The 26,668-nt window shown below is 43.0% G+C and overlaps 1 protein-coding gene across 1 annotated transcript in view; it reads right to left on the reverse strand.

Annotated features, from left to right (window-relative positions):
* Nucleotides 1-2,136: 2,136 nt before the first annotated feature.
* Nucleotides 2,137-26,668, reverse strand: part of LOC126484649 (protein disulfide-isomerase A3) — a 38,597-nt gene continuing 14,065 nt past the window's right edge. Inside the window, exons 8-10 of the mRNA XM_050108239.1 lie at nucleotides 26,247-26,478; nucleotides 3,067-3,201; nucleotides 2,137-2,969 (exon numbers count right to left, since the gene is read on the reverse strand). Coding sequence (XP_049964196.1) covers nucleotides 2,865-2,969; nucleotides 3,067-3,201; nucleotides 26,247-26,478 — 472 coding nt within the window. The 3' untranslated portion in view covers nucleotides 2,137-2,864. The remainder of the gene's footprint in view (nucleotides 2,970-3,066; nucleotides 3,202-26,246; nucleotides 26,479-26,668) is intronic.

Here is a 26,668-nt window from a genome sequence, read left to right on the forward strand (position 1 = left end):
CTCAGTTGGTAGAGCACTTGCCCACGAAAGGCAAAGGTCCCGAGTTCGAGACTCGGTCCGGCACAAAGTTTTAATCTGCCAGGAAGTTTCATATCAGCGCACAGTCCGCTGAAGAGTGAAAATCTCATTATGTACCACATTTATTGATGACTGTCTCTATAATGCGCATTCTCATGTAACTTCCATTTGACATTTATAACATAGCAGCTGATTCTGCTCACGAGTTGTCAACAATGTAAGACACACTATTCCCTCCTCTCACTTCTACGAATTCGTCAATTGACAGCACATCATAAAATATTATTGCCTCAAGTATTTTTTTGTTTGTTATCCAGCAAGAAAAATACTCTTAAAAAGCTCTTAACTATGACTTTTTTCGATTCTGCTCTTAGTGGCTAGAAGCATATTATTATAAAATACAGATGAGACCCCCACACCATACGAACACTTGACTTGGGCTGCAGTTAAACAGTGGATAAATTTTTCTTTGGACCCCTCTGTATTTAGAAGTGTTTCCAAAAGGGTTCTTAACTGAAAAATTTGATCCACAACAGCTCAAAAACTTCCAGACATTTACCATATCACACCATGACAAAATATATCATGCTGTGTGTTACTGCAGGACCATCAAATATTATTTCATCATTTTATTACTCCAAAGAATGTAAGAACGTTTAGTTGTCCCACAAACTGTATAAGAGTGTGCTGATCAAGTCATTGCCTTTTCCTAGTCAAAATGGATGTCCTTTTATTCTGACATTTTGGCATTAAACCTTGTTCTGTACATTATATGTGATAGTAACTGTGTAGCAGTAACTATGATTTTTATTTTTCTGACAGGTCTGAAGGGAACATGGTGCAAGAAAACTGAACCGACAGTGAAAGAGTAACTTTTTTAAAACTGAACATTGCTAAAGAAATTTATGTCTGGCACAATGGGTAATAATTTCCCTTGCTGCTCTACAATCAAGCATTGGGCTTCTGCACTTACAACAGGGCATTTCAGCACTGAAGATAAATAGTGTACTGGAAGACTAAGTCAAGCCACATTTCCAGAAACAGTGGATTGTTCATTCCTTGATCCTGATAACTGCCAAAAAGATAACAGAAGCCCTGGGAATATATGAGAATATTTAGGTCATTATTCGTGAAATTTTGGACATCAAAAGCACTCACCCAAACGGATATGCACACAAAAAGCATTAATTAGTATTTGGTTCACAGTCCACTTTGGTCCCATTTCACTATGATTCAGTGGAATTTTTAGATTATGTTTTCACAATGGACACACATTTTTGATCCAAAGAGTGTAGACAGTGGTTTTCCATGTTCAAAGCAGTTCAAAACACAAAGATCAGACAATTTGCTCACACCTGTTTTCAGATAAAGGTGGAACACTACTTTTTGCCTACTTACAAAATGGTAAAACCACCATGGTGAAGAACTACACTGAATCTCTTGACAACTGAAGCAACACCTCTCCAAATGTTGAGGAAAGCAGAGAACAGGAATTTGGTTCATGGAAAACAATGAATGTCCCTTCTCACAAGATGGTCAGCACAGCAAAAATTGGAATATCCATCCCGTTCACATAATGTGACCTCCCTCAGACTTAACTGTTCCCAAACCTGAAGAACCATCAAGGGAAGATTTCAGATTACTGAGAAATCAAAGTTTGCAGATGAGCAGCTTGCAGTATGATCTGCCTTTTTTAAGATGGGTGAAAAGAGCCAGAACATAGATGCTAAATACCTGTTGAGCTGAAGGGGGAATATGTTGGGTACTTAATATTTTGTCAAACCAGAAGAGCGTCCTTTTCTTTTTATAGCCAAGGACTTTATCAGGACACCCTTGTACATATATTTTGTACTCTACACCAGTGAAAATGTAGAGCTACATACACCCATGCAGTACGAACAGAGCTTGTGTGCAAAAACTGTGTCGTGTTCCCAGAGTCAACTGATTTGTGGACAACTTTAATTTTTGTAAATGCAAACATTGTCGGTTAAATTTGACCATAATGAAGATCAATTTAAGGACTACTTACTGTAACCAGTCACATTCATTATTCCTCACACTGTGTGTTAACAACAGGGGGAGAGAGGAAATAAAGATAAATAATGGTATGACCAGACATTTATATAAAACATTTTACTTTTCAAACAAAGGTTCAGCACAAATTTTTAATTATAATCAGACTTTTGAATTCTCCACTGTAAAGATGCTAGCTTAGAAAGTTTTCCTACACTATCTTGTGTAACTTATTCTAACCTGTTTTACAAAATCAATAGTATAGGTAAGCATGGAACATTAAAATCATCTGTGTTCTTATTATCTCCAAGACTATAAATGAAAAACTTTTGTATAAAATAACTAATTCTTCATTCATGGAACACTTGTTGCAGCACACAGGTATAATACAACATACTTTTTATAATTCAGATCAAGAGCTGACATTCTCAGCTGCATATATGTAACTTAGTGAAAGGCGCATGGAATGATAAAGTTTTCTAATTTCATGCAATACCGGAACACCCATATCCACTGATTAAAATTTTCAAACAATACAATAAATATAAAAATAGCACACACCCATCTAAACACAACCAAATCTCAGCATCATGACATCTCACATGACAAAATTCAAAGGATCCTGATGAATTTTAATAGATCTTTAACAGTACAACCATTGGTTTATCAAATGCAGAAAATACAAATCTGTTACAACTACACTTGTACAAGCTATGTACAGTTCAGTTTAGTTTAGGTTTAGTACAAACTTTGTACAAAGGCTCTTCTGATCTAGGCAGTTTCTCAATTTCCGCCATATTGCTTCAAATACAGTCTTGAAAACAATTTTCTCCCTACAGTTCTTGCTTCTTCGTCTTCCCCTTGCGGTCCCAGCCCTTCAGTTCATTTGTTGCTTGTCTTGCTATATATTTGATGAAGTCATCTAGCTCTCTGCCACCCTGGATAATTAAGATACCCAATTAGTAACTTCTTACTTAAGTCTGACATTATTTAAATAGTAAAAAGAACTTCACGATTTATGAGAAATTAACTTACATCATAGCGAACAGGATTTGATTTGCCATCTTTGCTGGCCCAGTACAACGTTGGAAATCCACGGACTTCATATGGTTCTGGAACATCATTGTTTGAGGCATCCATTTTCACTATGGCCACATCCTCTCCCTTCATCTGTAAAAAAGTTGTGATTTAAGCCCCCCTACTGATAAACATGGTCATATAGGTTCCACATGTTTTCATTTTTTTGAGGAAATGAAAATGAAACTGAAACCGGCATTTTTGAATTTAAACAGCAACTATTCAATTTTGTGAAACCTCTTCCCTATACTGCCATGATTAACTGAGGCAGTGAGATACAGGTAGACTATTCTAACAAGATCTAGATTTTCTCGTACTTCAACATCTGACATCTCCTTTCTTCACATTACTGTACAGCTGTATGAAAATTAAATGCGTGTTTTATAGCTTTCACAGCTTCATTACCTTATTTGGATATTATAAAACAAAACTTTGGTGTGGTGAAGTACCATTATTAAAGGCAGATGTAATCACGACAGTTTTCATCTACAGCATTCAAAAAGTTTATATTTAAATTAATGCACCCTCATTTGCATAATAAAACATAAGGTTGTCAAGTTCAACTTTTCTATGGAACACCTACCAAAACTTGCAATTCTTCAACATGCTCTGTAACAGATATGATTAACAGTACACCGAGGCTATTTAAATTGCAAAGATTGTGCTAGAACCTTAAATACGTGATGAACACTTCAAAAAATAGTGTCCAACCACATTCAAAACCCGTAAGATGTGAAACTACATACTGATCCACAGATTACATAGTTGTTGGTTGTTTCCTATTCCTACTGGCAAATGGTAATCTAAAGCAGTGTTTCCACTGTTGTATAAATGAAGGAGTCCTTTTTGCTATCACTGATTAAATTCTCACATTTCAAATATTTTACAGAACTGTTTCTTTTAAAAATAAAGTTCACCCTGAACAATGTACAATTCTGATCAGCAAATTTAGTTCTGTCTTTATTTCCTGCTCTAACAGTCATCCTATAGCATTCAGTCTTTTACACGACATGACACTGGATCAGTATTTCCATGAATAAAATCAGCTGTCTGATAAAAGCATCCGATAGACCACTGATTCAAAGTTTCAACAAGTTATCCACTGTTTTCTCTGTAGTCATACATTGTGCTTTTAGCTCATGGTCTTCTGTAAACAAAAAGGCTAATTAAAGCCTTGTTCAAACTTCTTGAAGACTATATGAAGACTTCAAGAAACAACATTGAATGAAACTCTACTTTGCAATTTGTCAATGCTTTCTCATAAAACCACAGTAAACTTTAATAAGTTGCTTGTAATTTGTCCCAGTGGAGTAAGTAAACAACACTTGACTTATGAAATTTATTGTTTATTGTCACTTGCCCTCCCAGAAGAAGAAACTTTTGAAAAATCTACTGCCTGTGTTATTTGGACAGCCTAGCTGGAAAGTGAGGATTTGCCAAAGGAAGGGGGGACAGGGATGATAAAGGTATAAATGGCTAATCTATTGATAGCACCATATATAGTAACCTTCATGTCAAATTAAAAGTTATATCGCATGTATAGTAACTGTCATGTACCTCCTGCTCATAGTACACATGTATACTCCCAACACTTCAACAAGAGACAGGAGAACTGTAAAATTATGCTACAGGGATCTACAATGCATTGTGTACCAACTCAAGTGGCACTTTTAAAATCTTTTTGTCTCTCACAATGTAATGCATCTGCACACATCACACGAATTGATCAAAGACGAACTATGGTTGCACTGGATCAGTAAGCTTTTATCCAAGTGTACACCAATACATATTCCATGTACATTTCCTACATCTATGTATCACTTGATATGTCCAGTTGTGACGTACACACAAACTGACATTTGTTAAAAGCTTATTTACCCAACAGAAACACAGTTTTCACCTTGAACAAGATTGTAGCAGCAGTAGAAATACATATGCAAATTCTCATGGCATAAATGCCAGTGCTGTAGTGTAGTAAAGAAATATTGCTGTGAGAGGTTGTGAAAGTAATTTGTGTATAGATGGTTAGGATTTCCTGCCATCTACATAAAGATGGAAATCATTTTTCAGCTGACTGATGCGAGTACATGATAACTTCCATGATCTAGATTTAGTTAATCTACTATCGTTGATTAGTGGCAGATTTACACACACATTTATGCTGAGGTTTTATCTGATGCAGGTCAAAAACATTAACAGATAGGAAGTTTTAGTATAGCCTTTGTCAAAAGAAGATCAACTAAGACAATAAGGTCACAAGTCATGGATGTTTAGAGGTGTGGAGAGAGCAAAATTCTTTTCTAGCTTATGCTGTGCTTCACACATTTAATGGCACAAGTGCTGCTAAATTGCTCCACAGAACATGTTAATTGCAGTACTGTGCATATTCTTAAATTTTACTCCCAATATTGCACCAGTTATTGTTATCAGGAGAAAAACAACTGGTGTTCTACGGGTCGGAGCATGGACTGTCAGATCCCTTAATCAAGCAGGTAGCTTAGAAAATTTAAAAAGGGAAATGGATAGGTTAAAGTCAGATACAGTGGGAATTAGTGAAGTTCAGTGGCAGGAGGAACAAGACTTTTGGTCAGGTGAATACAGGGTTATAAATACAAAATCAAGTAGGGGTAATACAGGAGTAGGTTTAATAATGAATAAAAAAATAGGAATGCGGGTAAGCTACTATAAACAGCATAGTGAACCCATTATTGTGGCCAAGATAGATACGAAGCCCACGCCTACCACAGTAGTACAAGTTTATATGCCGACTAGCTCCGCAGATGAAGAGATTGATGAAATGTATGAGGAGATAAAAGAAATTATTCAGATAGTGAAGGGAGACGAAAATTTAATAGTCATGGGTTACTGGAATTCGGTAGTAGGAAAAGGGAGAGAAGGAAACATAGTATGTGAATATGGATTGGGGCTAAGAAATGAAAGAGGAAGCCACCTGGTAGAATTTTGCACAGAGCACAACTTAATCATACTTATAATCTTGATATAATCCCTATATGATCACAACTTATAATCTTGAACACTTGGTTCAAAAATCATAAAAGAAGGTTGTATACATGGAAGAAGCCTGGAGATACTGACATGTTTCAGATACATTATATAATGGTAAGACAGATATTTAGGAACTAGGTTTTAAATTGTAAGACATTTCCAGGGGAGATGTGGACTGACCACAATCTATTGGTTATGAACTGTAGGTTAAAACTGGAGAAACTACAAAGACGTGGGAATTTCAGGAGATGGTACTTGGATAAACTAACAGAACCAGAGACTGTAGAGAGTTTCAGGGAGAGCATTAGGGAATGATTGGCAAGAATGTGGGAAAGAAATACAGTAGAAGAATAGGTAGCTTTGAGAGATGAAATAGTGAAGGCAGCAGAGGATCAAGTAGGTAAAATTACAAGGGCTAATAGAAATCCTTGAGTAACTGAGGAGATATTGATGAAAGGAAAAAATACAAAAATGCAGTAAATGAAGTAGGCAGAAAGGAATACAAGGGTCTCAAAAATGAGATCTACAGGAAATGCAAAATGGTTAAGCAGGGATGGCTAGAGGACAAATGTAAGGATGTAGAGGCATATATCACTAGGGGGTTAGATAGATACTGCCTACAGGAAATTAAAGAGATTTTTGGAGAAAAGAGAACCACTTGCACGAATATCAAGAGCTCAGATGGAAACCCAGTTCTAAGCAAAGAAGGGAAAGGAGAAAGGTGGAAGGAGTATATAGAGGGTCTATACAAGGGCGATGTTCTTGAGGACAACACTGTAGAAATGGAAGAGGATTTAGATGAAGATGAAATGGGAGATATGATTCTGCATGGAGAGTTTGACAGAGCACTGAAAGACCCGAGTCGAAACAAGGCCCCGGGAGTAGACTACATTCCCTTAGAACTACTGACAGCCTTAGGAGAGCCAGTCCTGACAAAACTCTGGCATCTGGTGAGCAAGATGTATGAGACAGGTGAAATACCCTCAGACCTCAAGAAGAATATAATAATTCCAATCCCAAAGAAAGCAGGTGTTGACAGATGTGAAAATTACCGAACTATCAGTTTAATAAGCAACAGCTGCAAAATACTTACACGAATTCTTTACAGAAGAAGAATGCAAAAACTAGTGGAAGCCGACCTCGGGGAAGATCAGTTTGGATTCCGTCGAAATGTTGGAACACGTGAGGCAATACTGACCCTACGACTCATCTTAGAAGCTAGATTAAGGAAGGGCAAACCTACGTTTCTAGCATTTGTAGACAGAGAGAAAGCTTTCGACAATGTTGACTGGAATACTCTCTTTCAAATTCTAAAGATGGCAGGGGTAAAATACAGGGATCGAAAGGCTATTTACAACTTGTACAGAAACCAGATGGCAGTTATAAGAGTCGAGGGGCATGAAAGAGAAGCAGCGGTTGGGAAGGGAGTGAGACAGGGTTGTAGCCTATCCCCAATGTTATTCAATCTATATATTAAGCAAGCAGTAAAGGAAACAAAAGAAAAATTCAGAGTAGGAATTAAAACCCATGAAGAAGAAATTAAAACTTTGAGGTTTGCCGATGACATTTTAATTCTGTCAGAGACAGCAAAGGACTTGGAAGAGCAGTTGAACAGAATGGACAGTGTCTTGAAAGGAGGGTATAAGACGAACATCAACAAAAGCAAAACGAGGATAATGGAATGTAGTCGAATTAAGTCGGGTGATGCTGAGGGAATTAGATTAGGAAATGAGACACTTACAGTAGTAAAGGAGTTTTGCTATTTGGGAAGCAAAATAACTGATGATGGTTGAAGTAGAGAGGATATAAAATGTAGACTGGCAATAGCAAGGAAAGAATTTCTGAAGAAGAGAAATTTGTAAACATTGAGTATAGATTTAAGTGTCACGAAGTCTTTTCTGATAGTATTTTTATGGAGTGTAGCCATGTACGGAAGTGAAACATGGACGATAAACAGTGTAGACAAGTAGAGAATAGAAGCTTTCGAAACGTGGTGCTACAGAATTATCTAAATGATTCTATGGCACACACTTCCAAATGTTGTTCTAGACAAAAACTGTGTGTAATCAGTTGTACTACAAGTGACATTGATCTTAACACAGATGGCAACACTGCCTCTTTCTGTATATTTTCTATAGAATGATGTTGCTAAGTTATAATTTTTTTCTATACCATAAGTAACACGGTGTTCACGGAAACACAGATATGGGTACAGCCAATGCATCATGGACACTGACTTTAAGGCCACAGGTCTTCTTACTGAGGCATCTAATGATTTGTTGATAAATTGCAAGTTTTTGATTTACCGGAACAGTTGGGCAGTTTTCTCTGAGAAATAACTCAGTTGAAAGTCTGGACAAAGTGTTTTTCACTACCCATTTTTCCAAGTTGGTGTGTGTTCACACATTGAAGGACTGGTGAGAAGCAGCTTTATCTTGCTTTTTGTTTGTCAGCTTCTTGTCCGACGTAGCCTGTTTTCAATGCCTTTCCTACGGTTATCACATATTGTGGTGCGCTCTATGTTCAAACTTTATTTTCTTGAGTTCATGTTATTCGTATTTATCATAGTTTTACAAATTAATCACTGAATCACTTTCCTGATGCGAGTTAAAGTGAAGTCTGCAGTTAAGACTGCAGAAGCTGATTTAAGGCAAATGGTCAGCTTTCACACACATGCTGTGCCATATTCATATTATGGGAGTGTGTTATTACTGTCAAGCATTTTGGGAAGTCATGGTATAAAGATAATTGGATTCGTAGTCTGGCTGAGGATAAAAAAAAATACATCAGTGGGGCTAAAATACATGTTTTGCTCTATATGGCTTTGGAGCCCTGCTACTGGTGCAATGCTGCTGTTGTCTTGATTCCACAGACTGGTTTGATGCAGCTCTCCATGCTACTCTATCCTGTCCAAGCTGCTTAATCTCCCAGTACCTGCTGCAACCTACATCCTTCTGAATCTGCTTAGTGTATTCATCTCTTGGTCTCCCTCTATGATTTTTACCCTCCACACTGCCCTCCAATACTAAGTTGGTGATCCCCTGATGCCTCAGAATATGTCCTACCAACCAATCCCTCCTAGTCAAGTTTTGCCACAAATTTCTCTTCTCCCCAATTCTATTCAACACCACCTCATTAGTGATGTGGTATACCCATCTAATCTTCAGCATTCTTCTGTAGCACCACATTTCGAAAGCTTCTATTCTCTTTTTGTCTAAACTATTTATCGACTATGTTTCACTTCCATACCAGTGAACACCCCACACAAATACTTTCAGAAAAGACTTCCTGACATTTAAATCTATACTCGATGTTAAATTTCTCTTCTTCAGAAACACTTTCCTTGCCATTGCCGGTCTACATTTTATATCCTCTATACTTCAACCATCATCAGTTATTTTGCTCCCCAAATCGCAGAACTCTTACTACTTTAAGCGTCTCAATTCGTAATCTAATTCCCACAGCATCACCCGATTCATTATGACTACATTCCATTATCCTCGTTTTGCTTTTGTTTATGTTCATCTTATATCCTCCTTTCAAGGTACTGTCCATTCTGTTCAGCTGATCTTCCATGTCCTTTGCTGTCTCTGTACAATTACAATGTCATCGGCAAACCTCAGTTTTTATTTCTTCTCCATAGATTTTAATTCCTATTCTGAATTTTTCTTTTGTTTCCTTTACAAATAACGTTTTGTAATACCTTCAAGAGCAGATATTACGTGCCGGCATATTTTGTGATTTGTGTTATGACTTTCATGGGGTATACTTGCAGAAAAGTCTTTTTGAAACCTGAGGACAAATGGGTAACAGGCTAAAATCCTATTTACAGGACAGACACGATAAAATAATGCCATGCAGGTGAGAGAGGTAGAGTGACTAGTGAATGGTAAATTATGGAGTTGCACAAGGTTCTGTCCTCTCTCCCCTGATTAAAGCACAACCACACCTGTACTCCAACAAAGCAAGCCATGATCTTCAAAGTTCTTAGGTGTCCATACACAAAACAGGCTTTGGTCAACAAGGCCTAGAGAAAGGAAAGGAACAAGAAAGAAGGGGAGAGGGGAGGGGGGGGGGGGGGAGGAAGAAAGACAGGAGAGGTGCCTGTGACAGGAGATCACCACCAGTCAGCCAAGTATTGCCAATGTGGAGCCAGCAAAAGATGACAGACCTTGCATAAGGTCCACATGGAGGACCTCCACAAATTCATGGCCTCCTTTTATGCCTGTAGTTTGCGCAGCAAGATCAGAGAATGCCACTCCGTATTCTTGATCCTTAGAACTTGACAGCATAAAACTGACCTCAAGATGTGGCTTCCTGGTAGCCAATTTGGGAAGACTGTCAGCAAGTACATTCCCTGGGATCCCAATGTGACCTGGGGTCCAGACAAAGACTACCAAACCTCCACATTGTTCACGGGCAAAAATGGGAAACCTGGATAGTGAGGATCAATGGATGGCCAGGATAACATCAGGCAAGAGCTCAAACTTCTCAAAGAGTTATTACGATGAGAAAAGACTCACCAGTGACGGAAGACAGATGCTCAAGAACATGACAGATGACTACCAATACCACAGTGAAAACACTGCTGTCATCCAGAGAGGAGTGGAGTTCATTACATTCCACATGAACATGAGTAAAGCCAGTATGTCCCACGGCGGGGTCAGGGATTTTCTCTGCCTCGTGATGACTGGGTGTTGTGTGATGTCCTTATGTTAGTTAGGTTTAAGTAGTTCTAAGTTCTAGGGGACTGATGACCATAGCTGTTAAGTCCCATAGCACTCAGAGCCATTTGAACCATTTTGAGCCAGTGTGTCCCACAAGCATGGAGCTTGCCTAGAGAGAGGAGAATTCACATCAGAGGATCTCAGGATGAGCAGTGTGTTTCAGTTCTTGTAGTAGATCAAGACAGAGCTGTGGACAGGCCTCAGAGAAGAAGTGGTATAGGGAAAAGTTGAAGTTCAGAAAAAAAGACTGGATGCAGATGGCAGCGAAACCCCAGGCCTGGGCCACTGTTCCACATATTGGATCTTTGCATCTGGAAAGAGGATATGGTAGTTTAGGTGATCCAGGGAACAGCAAATGCTTAATGCATAAGCGATCAACTGTTTTTGTGCAGAACTCTCAGTAGTGGAATACTGGCCTCTGCTAGGAGGTTGATTAAGGATAGTCTGGAAGGCACAAGTTGCTAGTCATACCCCACAATGGTGCATCAGGTCCAGCATCTGTAATGTGGAAGTTGAGGGCAAACCATATGCAACACTTCCATAATCTAGATGAGGCTGGACCAATGCTGTGTTGAGCTGTTATCACAGTGCAGTCTGCACCTTAGTTGGTATTGCTGACTTGTTGAAGAGCACTGAGGCGAGACCAGCATGTCAGATTCAGCTGAGATTGGGAAGCTATATTAACCGAGCATTAAAGAAAGTCCCAAGAAACAATGAGAATCCTCCACATTTAGGGACTGGTCATCAAGGTACAGATCCAGGTAAGGATTGACTGTACAGTAACAATAAATGCATAACAGGTCTTGGCAACCAAGAAATGGAAGCCACAAATGACAGCCCCAGATTGTGCTCGGTGATTTGCTTCCTGCAGTCTGCATTCAACAATGGCCATCGTGGACAAACAAAAATGGTCAGCATATAAAGAGGACACTGTAGCCTCCACAGCTACCAAAAGACCATCAATAGCCACTAAAAAGAGAGGGGGTCACTCAAAACAGAGTTCTATGGAACTCAGTTCTCCTGCTGATGGGATTTGCCACAGGAGGGACCAATCTGTACCAGAAAAGTGGGACATGAAGGAGGTAAGGATGCAGTTGTGCTATGTGGTATCATAAGCTTTATGCAGATAAAAGAAGACTTAAGCAAACTGATGATGGGCAAAAACAGACTCCAGGTGGACTAAACTATATGCAGCATAATAGTCACGGCAGCCAAAAGATCCCAGGATTCAAGGATCCAATACAGCCTTTGACTCACCACATGTTCAAGTAACTCGCAGAGGACACTGATTAAACTGACCCAACAATAGCTGTCTATCTGAAGAGGCAGTTTACCTGGTTATGAAACTAAAATGATGCTTTCTTGCCATTGGGAAGGGAGTTCCCTATCTGCAGAGATGGTTAAGCATTCGGTCGTGCACACACTCCAGTCAAGGGGCCGTATTGGAGCAGAGAGCAAAGATGCTGGCAAATTCCCACTCGCTAAACGGGGTGTTATAAGGCTACAGGCAGTGAGGAACAAAAGAAAGTGGAGTCGTTCCAGAAAGTGTGAGAATGGAATGCAGGTGGATAGTCACCAATGCTGAGGCCCGGGCGAAATACTGAGCACAATGCTCAGCAACAGAGTCCGGGCTGGCGAGGATAACACAATTCAGGAAAATCCCGAGGCACCTGCAGAACGTCAGCAGATAAAAATGAGCCTTATCTTTGCCCATACCTGTGGGGGAGGGTATCCAAGCGAGTGACGTTTAAGGTAAGATAAGATGATCGGAAAATGATTATGGTCACACAAATCGTCATGAACTCCCCACTGAACAGAGGGGAGAAATCCACAGCTGCAGACAGAAAGATCAATGGCAAAGAAAGTGCAGTGCGCCACATTCAAATGTGTGGGGGTCTCCAGTGTTGAAGAGGCAGAGATTAAGTCCTGCCAGCAAATCTTCAATGGCAAAGGGGAGGGGGTGGGGCAAAGGGGAACCCATTGCCAGAGACACTAGGGAGGGAGTTCTTCCTCAAATAGAAATATCTAGAACTATGGAAACAGAACTTACAAATGAAGGTCAAACCCCCAAGGAGGACTGGAAAAAAAGGAGTGATAGCGGAAACACAAGCGAAAACCGAAAAGGAATGGCTCAAGTCTTCAAAAACAAACCCTGAGGAACACTTGATAGGTTGTGGTGAGGTGGGACAGGAGCTAGGAAGGGAAGGAACGGATAAGACAAAAGAAACTTAGCCTGGAAGAAAAGAAAGGCTGCAATAGCTTAGGGCACCACGTACACCACACATGTATGCATGAAGATCTGCGGGGACCTCAGGGGGGAGGGGGGGGGGGGGGGGTTGGAAAGTCATACCATTAAGAAAAAGTTAATTCTGTGCAGTGTCTACAAAAAAGATAATGTCGATGTTTTTATGCAAGCAAGAATGTATATCACAACCCCACAATCTATCTCTTTGATCATGATATTCATGATTCACAATACTTCTCCAAATGAAACAAATGAGCCTTATCATAACAAGGGAATGACATTTACCTTGCAATGTGAAGAATTTGGTGTGAAACACACAAGAACGAAAATCTTCAACTCCCAAGTAATAAGTCCTAACAAGGTGATAGATTACAGTGGAACCCCAGTTTTACACTTTTCAAAAATGGTGTAAAAGCAGGAAATAAGTTTTTAAGCAGTAAAAGTCACTTAGGGGATTTGCCCCCCACCCTTTCATTTTCACAGTTTATTTATGTACATAGCAGGAATCTAATACTCTCCAGGGACTTTTTCGCTGTCTAATAAAGATTATCTGAATTTTGTACTATGTTTAACAGCCGATGTAACTGGAAATTGTTTTTGTTTTGCTTTAGGGCACAAAAACAACTGCACCCAAATCAAAACTGTAGAACACGAAGACAGAAAGGAGTCATCCAAGCCACTGGGAGAGGCTTAATAAGCCGGAGTTCATTCCCGTGAAGTTAGGATCAGTGGCAATGCCAAAGGGACACCACCACCTCCTCACAGACAGCGACACAGATCATCGGAGGGCACATAGGTAGTCACGGGCTGAGGCATGAGGACTGCAGCCTCGGTAACAGCCTCGTTTCCTGGCAGACAGACATGACCATGAACCCACAGAACACGAGACTGGCTCCACCAAGAGTGAGCAGCTGACAGTTTTCTTGGACCTGCTGCACTAAAGGATGGGCAGTGTACAATGGACATAGACTTTGAAGGGCACTGAATGAGTCTGGGCAGAGGACACAATTGAAAAAGGCTGTGTCGCTGCATGTACTCCATCGCCTGATACAAGGTGAAGAGCTCAGCTGTAAATACTGAGCAGTGTGCCGGAAGCAAACATCGAAAGACACAGGTGCCAATGACGAAGGCACACCCAACCCCACTGTCAGTACCAGAGCCATCAGTGTATACAAAGGTACTATCGTGAAGTTCCATCTGAAGGTCAAGAAACTGAAAGCCATAGAACGAGGCTGGAGTAGTGTCCTTAGGAAGTGAATGAAGGCCAAGGTTAACATGGGCCCCTTCACAAAGGCAAGGTGGTGAAGGGTTCACACCCACTGGAAAAGGTGCAGGTAGTGTGAAGTTAAGCCACCGTAGCAAGTGCCGAAAGCGGACTCCAGGACGCAACAGAGAAGGATGACCTCATACTGATGATCAAAGGAATCATCAAAGGAGGAGGCATAGGATGGGTGGTCACGCATTGCAGACAAACGGTATGGTTAGTTGGTTTGGAGGTGGGAGAAGGGACCAAACTACGAGGTCATCCGTCCCTTGTTCCTAATAAAACAATGCCACAAGTGTGAGAGCAAAACAGAGGAAACACACAACACCAAAACGGAAAGAAAGGAAAAGCCACAAGAATGAAGGGAAGGCAACGAAGACTAAAAGGAACAAAAGAGGATAAGAAAACAGAGATATGCTAAAAACAGAAGAGAGCAAAACATGAAAGCAGATTACAGTGGCTGGCCAACCAAGATAATAAAAAAGGAAAGCCAGCCACTCTGCAATACATTCAAACCTCCACCCTAGAAGCACTAGGGTGGAGGACACAGGGGGACAAAGAACATGCACTAAAACCTACATAGAAGTATAAAACCCACTCTCAAGGATAAAACGTAAAACTAAAGCTGCTGTGGAGGCATTGTCACCCAACACCAAAGGCAGGGTACAGGGAAAGTTAAAAATCTGCGCAGAGCGGCTTAATGTGGGCAGTCAAGCAAGAGGTTGACGACTGTCATTTGGGAGCCACAGTCACACTGAGGTGGTTCCTCGCAACGGAGTAGGTAACCATGTGTTAAACACGTATGGCCAATGCGGAGCCGGCAAGGACAACTGATTACCTGTGAGAGGCCTGAATGGAAGACTTCCAAACATTCATAGTCTCCTTAATGACACGCAGTTTGTTGTGCGTGCTGTCATGCCATTACATCTCCGAAAGCCAGAAAACCCTGTGGTGCAAGAGAAAGCAGGTCAGCTTCGGGGATGCCTATCTCCAGAAGCAGTTTCCGCGTCGCCTATTTGGCCAGCCTGTTAAGTTCATTGCCGGGGATTCCGACGTGTTCTGGGGTCCACACAAACACCACGGAATGGCGGGACTGTTCCAGGGCATAGTTGGACTCCTGAATGGATGCTACCAGAGGGTGGCAAGGGTAGCACTGGTCGATAGCTTGTAGGCTGCTCAATGAGTCAGTACACAGGAGAAATTACTCCCCAGGGCATGAGTGGATGTACTCGAAGAGCACGAGATATGGCTGCCAGCTCTGCAGTGAAGACACTGCAGCCAACCAGCAAGGAGTGCTGCTCAATATGTCCTTCATGAACAAATGTGAAGGCTATATGACCATCAGCCATTGAGCCGTCTGTGTAAATCAATTCAGAGACCCGGAACACGTCACGAATCTAGAGGAAATGACAGCGGAGAGCAGCAGGGTTAACGGAGTCCTTAGGGCAATGCAAAAGGTCCAGACGAAGCTGCGGCCGAGGTGTACACCATGGAGGCGTACGTGAACGGACCACAAGTAGAGGTGGTAAAGGGAAGGACTCCAGATCAGAGAGAAGGGAGCACATGCAAAATGCAATCTTTAGCCCCGATATGGGCCGCTGATGCGAGAGATGGACTGCCGCGGGTGGGAAAAGGAGACTGCAATTTGGATGCTCAGAGAAACTATGAATGTCTGCTGCGTAACTGGCGAGCAGTTGCCCACATCTGATCTGCAATGGAGGGACACCAGCCTCCACCAGTACACTGGTCACCGGACTCGCCCTAAAAGCTCCTGTCACTAATCGAACCCCACAGTGGTGCACAGGGCCGAGTAAATGCAATGCTGAAGGCGCTGCCGAACCATAAACCACACTCCCACAGTCAATTCGGGATTGGACAAGGGCTCTGTAGAGCTGCACCAGCATAGAGCAATATGCACCCCAACTGGTGTTGCTCAGGCAACAGAGGGAATTGAGGTGCTGCCAGCACTTCTGCTTAAGCTGACGAAGATGAGGGAGCCAAGTCAATCGAGTGTCAAAACTAGTCCTAGGAAATGGTATGTCTCCACTACAGTGAGTGGATCATCATTAGGGTAAAGTACAGGTTCCAGATGAAAGGTACAATGCTGACAGAAGTGAATGACACACGACTTTGTGGCTGAAAACGAAGTTGTGGGCTAGAGCCTATGACCGCGCCTTGTGGATGGCTCCCTGGAGGCGCCGCTCAGCAACAACAGTACTGGAGCAGCAGTACGAAATGCAGAAGTCGTCTACATACAGTGGTGAGACGGAGGGCCCGACAGCTGCTGCTAGACCGTTAATGGCCACTAAAAATAAAGAGACACTCAATACAGAGCCCTGCAGGACTCCATTCGCCTGGATATGGATGGAACTGTGTGAGTCACCAACTTGGACACAGAAACTATGGAGCAACATGAAGTTTTGGATAAAAACCGGGAGTGGTCCCCGGACACCCCACTCATACAATGTGGCAAGGATATGATGTCACCAAGTCATGTTGTATTGTATGCTTTAAGTAAGTAAAAAAAAGACGGCAATCAGGTGTTCCCATCTGGAAAAGGCCGTTCGGATGGAGTACTGAATGGGCACAAGATTATCAGTGGTAGAGTGACCCTGGCGGAAGCCGCCCAGATATGGAGTCGGCAAGCCATGTGACTCCAGGACCCAACCCAACTGCCAACATTCCACACGTTCCTGCAGCTTACAAAGAACGTTGGTGAGGCTGATGGGCCGATAGCTATCTGCATCAGGCAGGTTTTCCCCAGGTTTGAACACTGGAAATCATGGTGCTCCACCGCCATTACGGTGGATAGACCTAAACGCAGCAGATCCGATTGAAGATGACGAGAAGATGTCACTTGTAGTTAGATGAGAGATGTTTAATTATCTGGCTGCGGATGCGATCAGGCCCAGGAGCTGTGTCAGGGCAATGTGCAAGGGCACTGAGGAGCTCCCGCTCTGTAAATGGGGTGTTACAGGATTCACTGCAGCATGTAGTGAATGAGAGCATGTTCCCTTCCAGCCGCCGTTTGAGTGTGTGAAAGGCGGGGGGTAATTCTCCAACGGAGGTGCTCGGCAAAGTGCTCCCTCGGCAATCGCATTTGTGTCTGTACATAACTCGCCATTTATGGTAACACTGGGGACAGCTGTTGGGGCCTGGTATCCGAAAAGACATTTGATCTTTGCCCAGATATTGGGAAGGTGCCATATGGCACCCAATGGTGGAGATGTATCTCTCCCAACACTCCTACCGTTGTTTGATAAGGTAGCGAACACAGGCACGGAGCCGTTTAAGGGCTATGAGGTACTCCAGAGAAGGGTGCCGCTTATGCCACAGTAGAGCTCACTGACACTCCTTAATTGCTTCAGCGACTTCTGGCGACCACCAAGAGATTGCCTTACACCTCGGGGACTCTAAAGAGTGAGGGATCGCGTTTTCTGCCACAGAAACAATTGTGCTAGTCACCTGCTCAACCATCACATCGATGTTACCGTGTGGGGGAGATTCAGCAGTGACAGCAGAGCTGAAGGTTCCCCAGTCCACATTGCTCAAACCCCATCTGGGCAGGTGTCCATGTGCCTGACACTAGGGCAGTGACAGGAAGATGGGGAAGAGGTCACTACCACACAGGTCGCCATGTGCTCTCCAGTGGATAGATGGGAGAAGTCCTGGGCTGCAAATTGATAAATCAATGGCCAAGTAACTACCATGAGCCACACTGAAATGTGTGGCGGCCCTAGTGTTCAAGAGGCAGAGGTCAAACTGCAATAGGTTTTGACATCTCAGCCTCAGCCAGTAAGTATGGTACCACCCCACAAGGGTGTATGGGCATTAAAATCTCCCAGAAGTAGGAAAGGTTTGGAGAGGTGATCGATCGGAGTGGCTAATACGTTCAGGGGTACTGCTCCATCTGGAGGAAGATATACATAGCAGACAGTTATTTCCTGTCTAGTCCTTATTCTGACAGCCACAGCTTCAAGAGAGGTTTGAAGGGGCACATGTTTACTACAGACCGAGTTTAGGACAAACACAAACTCCACCAGACACTCGATTATAGTCACTACGGTTCCTGTAATATCCCTTATAGCCACAGAGGGCGGTGGTACGCATTGCTGGGAACCAGCTTTCCTGGAGGGCATGCAGTTAGCACGTGTAAAGCTTAACAGTTGCTGTATCCAGTCAGGCGGTGGAAAAAAACTGCCGCAATTCCACTGGAGGATAACATCATGAGACTGGGACGGCATAAACATTCAATGAGGCAGTTTACGCCTAAGAGTCACCTGCTGCCACCGATTTATTGTCTGAGCAGTCTATATCCATTGTGTCCGTGGGTCTGGCGAGATCTAGGTCCTCAGCGGACGCCAAAATCTCCACTCCATCCAGCAATTTCCTTGGTCTTAGGGGTTTTCTTTTTGGACCTCTCTTGCTGCTCCTTGGGTTTCCCTGGCTGAGAGGACTTCACTGGCTAAGTCTCCAGGGCTGAGGATGAGCGTGAAGCCCTATGACCAGCTGCTTTTGGGCTCTTCAGCCATTGGCAGGTGTCATCTTTCCCACTGGAAGAAACCTGGGAAGGGAGTGATGCAAGGGACCCTTTCCTAGCGAGAGAAGCCGAAGAAGGATTATGCTTCTCCAGCTTAGCAGTGGGGACAGACATCCCCGATGGTTGGAGGGGGGGGGGGGGGGGTGCTCCTGAAGTAGGTGGTGCAGGAGCAAGGAGCAACAAGCTCCCACCATCAAGGGGGATGGTGCAGTCTTCCACCTCTGAGAGGTGATGTGGGTTGGCAGAGCTGATGGTGCCAGAACTGTTATAGCGGCAGTGTAAGACGATGTCATACACAAAGGATGCAGCCTCAGTGTAGGTCAGTCTCTCCAGCTCTTTTACTTCATGATTTTCCTTACTTTCTGGAGAATCCAGCAGTCAGGCAAGCAAGGCAAATGGTGCTCTCTGCAGCTGACACAGATGGGAGGCGGGGCACATGGAGAATTGTAATGTGATGGGCGTCTGCTATCTCGGCATGTGACGCTGGAAGTACAGCGGGAAGGAACCTGATTATCCTTCGGACCCCGGTGGACACACCGGACAAAATGTACACTTCGCTGCTCTACATTGGCACACAGCTCATTGTCGGACTGCAAAAGAAGGTCTCTGAAATATGATACTCTGGACGATATTTAAGCTCTTAAGGGGTGTTATGGTTACAGAAACATCCCCCAGCTTGTCACAAGCAAGTAACTCCTGTGGCTGGGCAGAAGATGCTGTTTTGACCAAGACTGACCCAGATCTCATTTTGGGCAAGCCCTCCACCTCCTCGAACTTGTCCTCTAAATGATCAACAAAAAACAGACTTCATCGTGATGAAAGATTCCCCATCAGCTCTTGAACATACAATGTACCGGGGCAAATAAGATCCGCTGCCATCCTTACCCTGATGTTCCTCCCATGGTGTGGCCAGGGAGGGGAATGATTTGGGGTCTCACTTATGGGCAGCAAAGGCCACCTGGCAGGATGACCATTGCCATGAGTCCCAATGCCCCATGGGGATGGGCATCTACCCCTTGGGATACGTGGGGAGTTAATGGCGCAGGCATCAGCTGAGCAATCCCTGTGTGGTCAGGGGCTACAACCAACATGGTACATGTCAGACCCACCACAACAGACTGGCTACCGTGCTGGATATCAGGTGCAAAGAAGTCCGTGGTCATCATTGACGCAGAAATCGACACTGCATAGTGCATAATGGAAAATGCACCCAGGAAGGTGTCCTCACCCAAGAGATGGAGAATGGGTAGGAGTGCAATGTGACAATGAGAAAGTGGGCTAAAGATCTCAATGCACAATGGACATGATGCACCTTGTAAGGCGCCCTTTCGCAATTGGCTCGCTCTTCGGGAAAATTTTGAAGAATGGAAGTCAAACCCTACAGGGGACCATCGCACAAAGACCGAAACATGTGAGTGTCCTTTTAAGTAGCCTTTTACGACAGGCAGGAATACCTCGGGCCTATTCTAACCCCTGGACCCACAGGGGGTGACAAACAGCATGCATAGCAACCGAGGAGAAAGGCAAGACTGTAGGACAGGGGTAGTTAAGCAATCTCAGCATACAGACTCTCAACCAGGCTGGTGTAAAAGGCGCCCCGTGGCCAAATGGATGCCATGATGGTTGATAGTGATGAGACAGTGTAGAGGGATGGGCATGCAGATGCACAAACAAAGCACCCATAGTCAAGTTTCAAACAGGCAAGGGACCGGGAGGGTGGTTCGATCGGCACCCCCCAGGAAATGCCACTGAGGACACAGGAATCACACACAGCTGTCTGACAGGTAAGATACATGGGAGGACCAAACCTATCGAACTTGAGCCCCAGGAATTTCTTAGTTTTAATGAATGGCAGGCAACAGGCCAAAGATGTAAAGATAGTGGGAGCAACCACTTGCATTGCCAGAAATTCACACAGAGTGGTTTGTCAGTGGAAAAGTAAAAGCCACTGTTGATGCTCCAGGAGTAAAGATGATCAAGACACTGCTGAAGATGCCACTCAGTGAGAAAGGTCCATGGAGAACTGCAAGAGATGGCAAAATCGTCAATAAAAACGGAGCCGGAGATGCCCGATGGGAGACAGGCCATGATAGGATTAATGGCGATAGGAAAGAGGGCGACACTCAGGACGGAACCCTGAGATACCATTTTCCTGGATTAAGTTGTCAGACAAGGTAGAACCCACATGCACGTTCAAAACTATCTTGTAAAAATGCCTGAAGGAAACAGGGCAAGTGGCCACAGAAGCCCCTCATGTAAAGAGTACAGAGGATACCAGTTGTCCAGCAGGTGTCTTAGGACTTCTCCACATCGAAAAACATGGCCAAAGTCTGTGATTTCCGCAGAAAACCATTCACGACATGGGTGGACAAAGTAAAGAGATGGTCAACTGCAGATCACTGTTCTCTAAATCCACACTGTGCAGTCGTCAGTAAATTGTGAAACTCGAGCCATCATAGCAGCCAGGCACTAATCATAACATTCCATCACCTTGCCAATGCAGCTGGTAAGAGATGGGGCAGTAGTTAGAAGGAAGGTTTTTGTCCTTACTGGGCTTAGTTATGGGTGGGACTGTGGCTTCACACCAGCATCCGGGAAATGTGCCCTCTGCCCATATGCGGTTGTATGTGTTAAGCAGGAAGTGCTTGCACGCAAGAGAAAGGTGCTGCAACATCTGAATGTGGATGGCGTCTGGCACTGGGGCAGAGGATCAGGATGAACTGCGAGCATGATCGAGCTCCCTCATAATAAAGACAACATTGTAGCACTCACGATTCTCAAAAGAAAAGGGTATCGACCAAGCCTCCTTTGCTCGTTTCTGATGGAGGAAGGTGGGGTGATAGTGGGAAGAGCTCGAAACTTTTGCAAAATGGTGGCCCAAGGTGTTTGAGATAGCAACAGCATTCACGGTAACATTGTCGGCTACCGTGAGGCTGGAAATGGGGGTAATGGATCTTGGTCCCAGAGAGCCGTCAGAGGTTGGACCACACAACAGAGGAAAGGGTGGTACTGTTAAAAGAACTAGTGAATGAAATCCAGCTACATCATTTGCTATCCCAAAACCGCGATGACACTTTGCATCCATCTTTTGATAACAAATGCAGTTTACCCATCATAGGATGATGGTTAAAGCAGAGGACATGTCTCCGTGCATAAACTGCAATGCAGTATGCCTCAGTCCACCAAGGGACTGGGTCACGACATGGTAAAGGAAAGTGGGTTGGTTGGAGAAGGGACCAAACTACACGGTCATCAGTCCCTCCAACCTTAGATTAACTAAAACCGATAAAATCCCACACTAGGAGAGGGAACTACAATGTCCATGAAATGAGAAACTAATGACAGGGAAGACAGGAAAAAGGTGGAAGAAGATGTGAGGGAAAGAAAGGGTAAAGGGAAGTGCGAGGAATGGAACGTTCTGCAGCTTTAACGGTAACACTGGTGAGATAGTCCACCTGGTCATCACAAATGGGGAAATCTTGTCCTCCGAAGGTCGCCAGGGAGGAGTTAAGCTGACAGTCAGCCTTAGTAAGCTGCCATTTGGGCATGCACGCAGGTAAACAGTCAGCAAACAGAGCACACGGGAAATGGTTGATAAAGTAGGTGTGTCAAAGAATGGACCACTCAAGTCGATGGGCAAGCTGGGCAGTGCAAAAGGATAGGCCCAAATGGAAATAGGTGTGCGAGAAGTCAGAAAGGAAAGAGTGTGCTCCAGTGTTAGGGCAGAAGAGGTTAAGATGGTTAAGAAGGTCAGCCAAGACAGCACCCCTCTAACAGGTCTTGGTAGAACCCCAAGGGAGATGATGCGCATTAAAGTCACCAGTAGCAAAAAATGGGAAAGATAGCTGCCCAAGAAGCTGAAGGCAGTCTGCCCTGGTGACACAGAATGATGGAGGGACAAACGGTACAGAGGGAAAAGTCAGGTGGGGAAGGAAAAGGCAAACTGCAAAAGTTTGAAGACGGGTAGTCAGGGAGATGGGTTGACTATGAACGTCATGCCGTATGAGTTGCATGATGCCCCACGAGATGGAATGCCAACTTCAGGGGTAAGGTCAAAACGAACCGGCAAGAAATCTGAAAGCTCAAAGCTGTCGTGAGGATGCAATTTTGTTTCCTGAAGGCAGTTTACAAGGGAATGCTGCCATGCTAAAAGCAGCCGTAAATCCTCTTTGTGGGACTGAAGGCTACGAACACTCCACTGGAGGAGAGTCATGATGAAGAGATGAGAGGGTATCACCTTGGTGGCCGCCAAGTGACAGCCTGTGAAGAGTCGCTGCTACAGAGCAGAGAAGCAGCAGCATCGGCTCGTGTGTGCTGCCAGTCTGTGGAGTCCAATGCTGAAAAACGGTTGGTGGTGCGCAGTGGTGACGGAGGATGGCTGGGCAAAGGCATGTGGCAACCCTGTCAAAGAGGATCTTCGAGACAGTGAAGAGGAAGGGGGAGTACTACCCCTGTCCTTTCTGGCCTACCAATAGTTGGTGGTTTTGCCCCTTGAGGCAAGCGTTTGATGGCTCGTTGCACAGCTTGATGGGGAGATGGTGATGCTACCATGACACTGGGCAATTTCACAACCTCAGAGCTGAATTTGAGGTCATATGTCTGTGTGGCCATGTCCTTCATGGAGCGAAGGGTAACAAGAACATGACTATAGGTGCCAGACAGGAGAATGCAGGGTTTGCGAGTAGCCAATAACTTTTGAGCGACTGCGTAAAACACTTTTTCCTGTACCTGAATCTCCGTGACAGGCCGCTCATCAACATACACAGGACAATCCCAAGAGCAGGTGGTATGGCCGCCATTGCAGTTTATACAGCAGGGTGTTGACAAGATGTTCTAGTGTGGTTGAAACTATGACACTGGTAACAGCGCATCAGGTTCGGAATGTACGGTCAGACTGAATTTCATAGCCTGCTTTGACCTTTGATAGCACCATGCTATCAAAGCTGAGGAAAAGAGTGTGGGTGGGCACTAAGGAGAAATCTACCTTTTTTGTTGCATGATTGACAGCAATGACACCCTGATTAGAGAGGTAAGATTGGTTCTCGGCCTCAGACCGTCGAGCAGCCTAGAATAAATAACACCACAGGAAGAATTCAACATTCTGTGGGCCTGGGAAGTAGAAATGTTTGACTTAATTTCATTCCTCATAATCGACTGTGCCATTTCCTGTTTGAATAATGAAAAACTGTCGGTTACATATTTTTTTCATGCTTTGCGCGTGTTCTGCCTCTTCCACTGTAGTTGCCTTTTTGAAGTTACAAGGTATACTGTGCCTCTTCCATTGTGCTTCTCACACATACGCAAACCATCACTAACACTGTTTGTCAAACATCACAAAAAACACTTACGTGAGTATTAGCACTTGACAATGAGGATAAATTCTCTGAACACATCATGCTAAACATGAAAAAATACGTAACTTGTGCAGTGTACATTATTTAAAGCAGAAACACCCGAGCAACACAAAGAGAGCAATGGTGTCAACTTGTGCTACAGGTGGACAAACAATGAAACACGGAAAATGTGCACTTGAGTAATGCATAAATGTCACAATGAGCACAAGGTGGGGACTGTTTTAATACAAACAGTTGTGATCCGTCAAGATATCCGTATTCGAACGGACCTACCTACTTCTATCAGACACAATGCCAAGTAAAGCTTGGCAATGGCAGGAGACCTTGCACAAACTGTTGTAACTTTTAATGATTCAAATCTGTTGAACAGAGCCCTGGTATCAAAAAACCTAACCACTTAATGTTTGTTAACACTTCGGTCTTAACTCAAAAGCTAATGCCATGCCAGCATCATTTTATATCAATCAGGACAGTTTTTCTTCTTGAACATTGTTCCATAAAGCAAATCCCAGGAAAATTATAAATACGTTTACTAAAAAAAAGTGTGAATTAGCACTGAACATAGGAAATTTCACGGAGTAAAAAAATGTAAACTGAAGGAAAACATTAATTCTGGGAATGTAGAAGTGGGATTATTCTGTATTTAAAAGTAAGGAGTTTTTGTTTTAAAAAATGTTTTTCTCTAAACAAATTCTTCAACGAAGACATAAGACTATTTCCCAAATATTTCTGTGTTAATGTGTGTTGCTGCTTTAGACCGTTCATGTTCTTGAAGTCACAAGAATCTTCTTTATATTTTATGACTCAATGTCTGTCTGCACAATATCTGAAATTTGCATTTCTGATCTCTGTATGGGATTGTCAAATGTTGCGACTCATTTTACCTCCATGCACTATCACGCAATAATGGACCTACGGAATATGTACTGCAATAATATAAAATTATTTTATACTGAGGCAGTGTTTACTATCAGCAGATTATACACTATGTTGAACACCATTCTGAACATACCAAACGTGCACAAATCAGTACTAGTTTATCATTTCAGTCATTTCTGTATCACAACCTATGTTGCACCTCATGAAATTATTATCTGGACAATTCAATTGAAGTGTTAAAATTTTCATCAACATATAACCAATGTTGAACAATGTGCCATAATCCAAAAATCAGCCTTCTGGTAGTGACCATAATGCTGGTCAAATGGTACCTGTTGATTATCTGCAATATCAGATTTTACCTCCATGGTTGGTGGGTAATACACTTATCTTGTCACCTCATCCTTTTGTGCACCAACTGCTAAATACAGAAAATCTGTGTTCTTTTATTGCGGGTCCTCGCAGCAATGTTTTCTTGTACAATTCCATAAATATTTTATTGGTCCCCATTTATATACTGAGAAATAGCAATTGCAATAAAATAAGAGAAATCAGAGTGCACAGACAGACTCAGGTTATTCAGTATGGCTACATGCTAATCTGAAGGTTGAATGATCAAGGAATTCGAAGTGGTTCTATGAATCTGCCGCCAAACACTTAAATTTCTGAATTGGAAAGTAAGTGTAAAGATGTAGCATGGGTTCTGCAGATATGCCCTTCCTTGTTGCAAAGCCTCATTTACAACATGAAGTGTCGCTTCCAAAAGTTTATATTGAATAAAACAAGCAAAGGCAGCTCCAGAGTAGCAGTCCGATTCTGGATTAGTACTGTCCTGTAAGTTTCAGCTGCAAATCTGTCACATAACACTGAAGTTCCAGTTCCTTTCTTAATGTACTAGCCAATTGATCTATCCAGTCCACTGACCAATAAAAAACTCTCTCTCTCCAGTTCAAATCCCAAACTGTTACTTTCACATCGAGTTCTACCTGAATACCTATGAAATGCACCAAAATTTCATGAGAGAAAATAAAGATGAGATTTTTTTTATCCTTCTGACTGGCAACCAGATTCTGAACTTCAATAACAATGAAAAATATAACAAAGTCACATGGTTTACATTTACCTTCTCTCCCAGCTCATCATAAACTGGTGCCAGCTTCTTGCAATGTCCACACCATGGAGCATAAAATTCTATAAGTGTGTCTTGTCCATTATTGGTCACAATTTCATCAAAATTTTTGGCCACAGCTATTTTTACAGGTCCATCATTATCTTCAGGAATTGGCTCCGATTTCAGATAAGGTTCTAATTTATCATCTTTCAAGTTATTCAAGAATTTTTCAAATGTCTCCATCCTACGAAAGTGATACAAAATAAATAAGGGCAACATTTGTAATTGATAAGAAAAACATAATTACATGAAACATGTTGACTGATTAACTGAATACCATCACACTTTGATATTTGTAGGGATATTAACATGAAAATGCATTCAGTAACAACTTATTGACTGAAGGGAGTGAATATGTCTCTTACAGAAGCTGC

This window comes from Schistocerca serialis, chromosome 6 (assembly GCF_023864345.2).
Source record: "Schistocerca serialis cubense isolate TAMUIC-IGC-003099 chromosome 6, iqSchSeri2.2, whole genome shotgun sequence".
NCBI lineage: Eukaryota > Metazoa > Arthropoda > Insecta > Orthoptera > Acrididae > Schistocerca > Schistocerca serialis.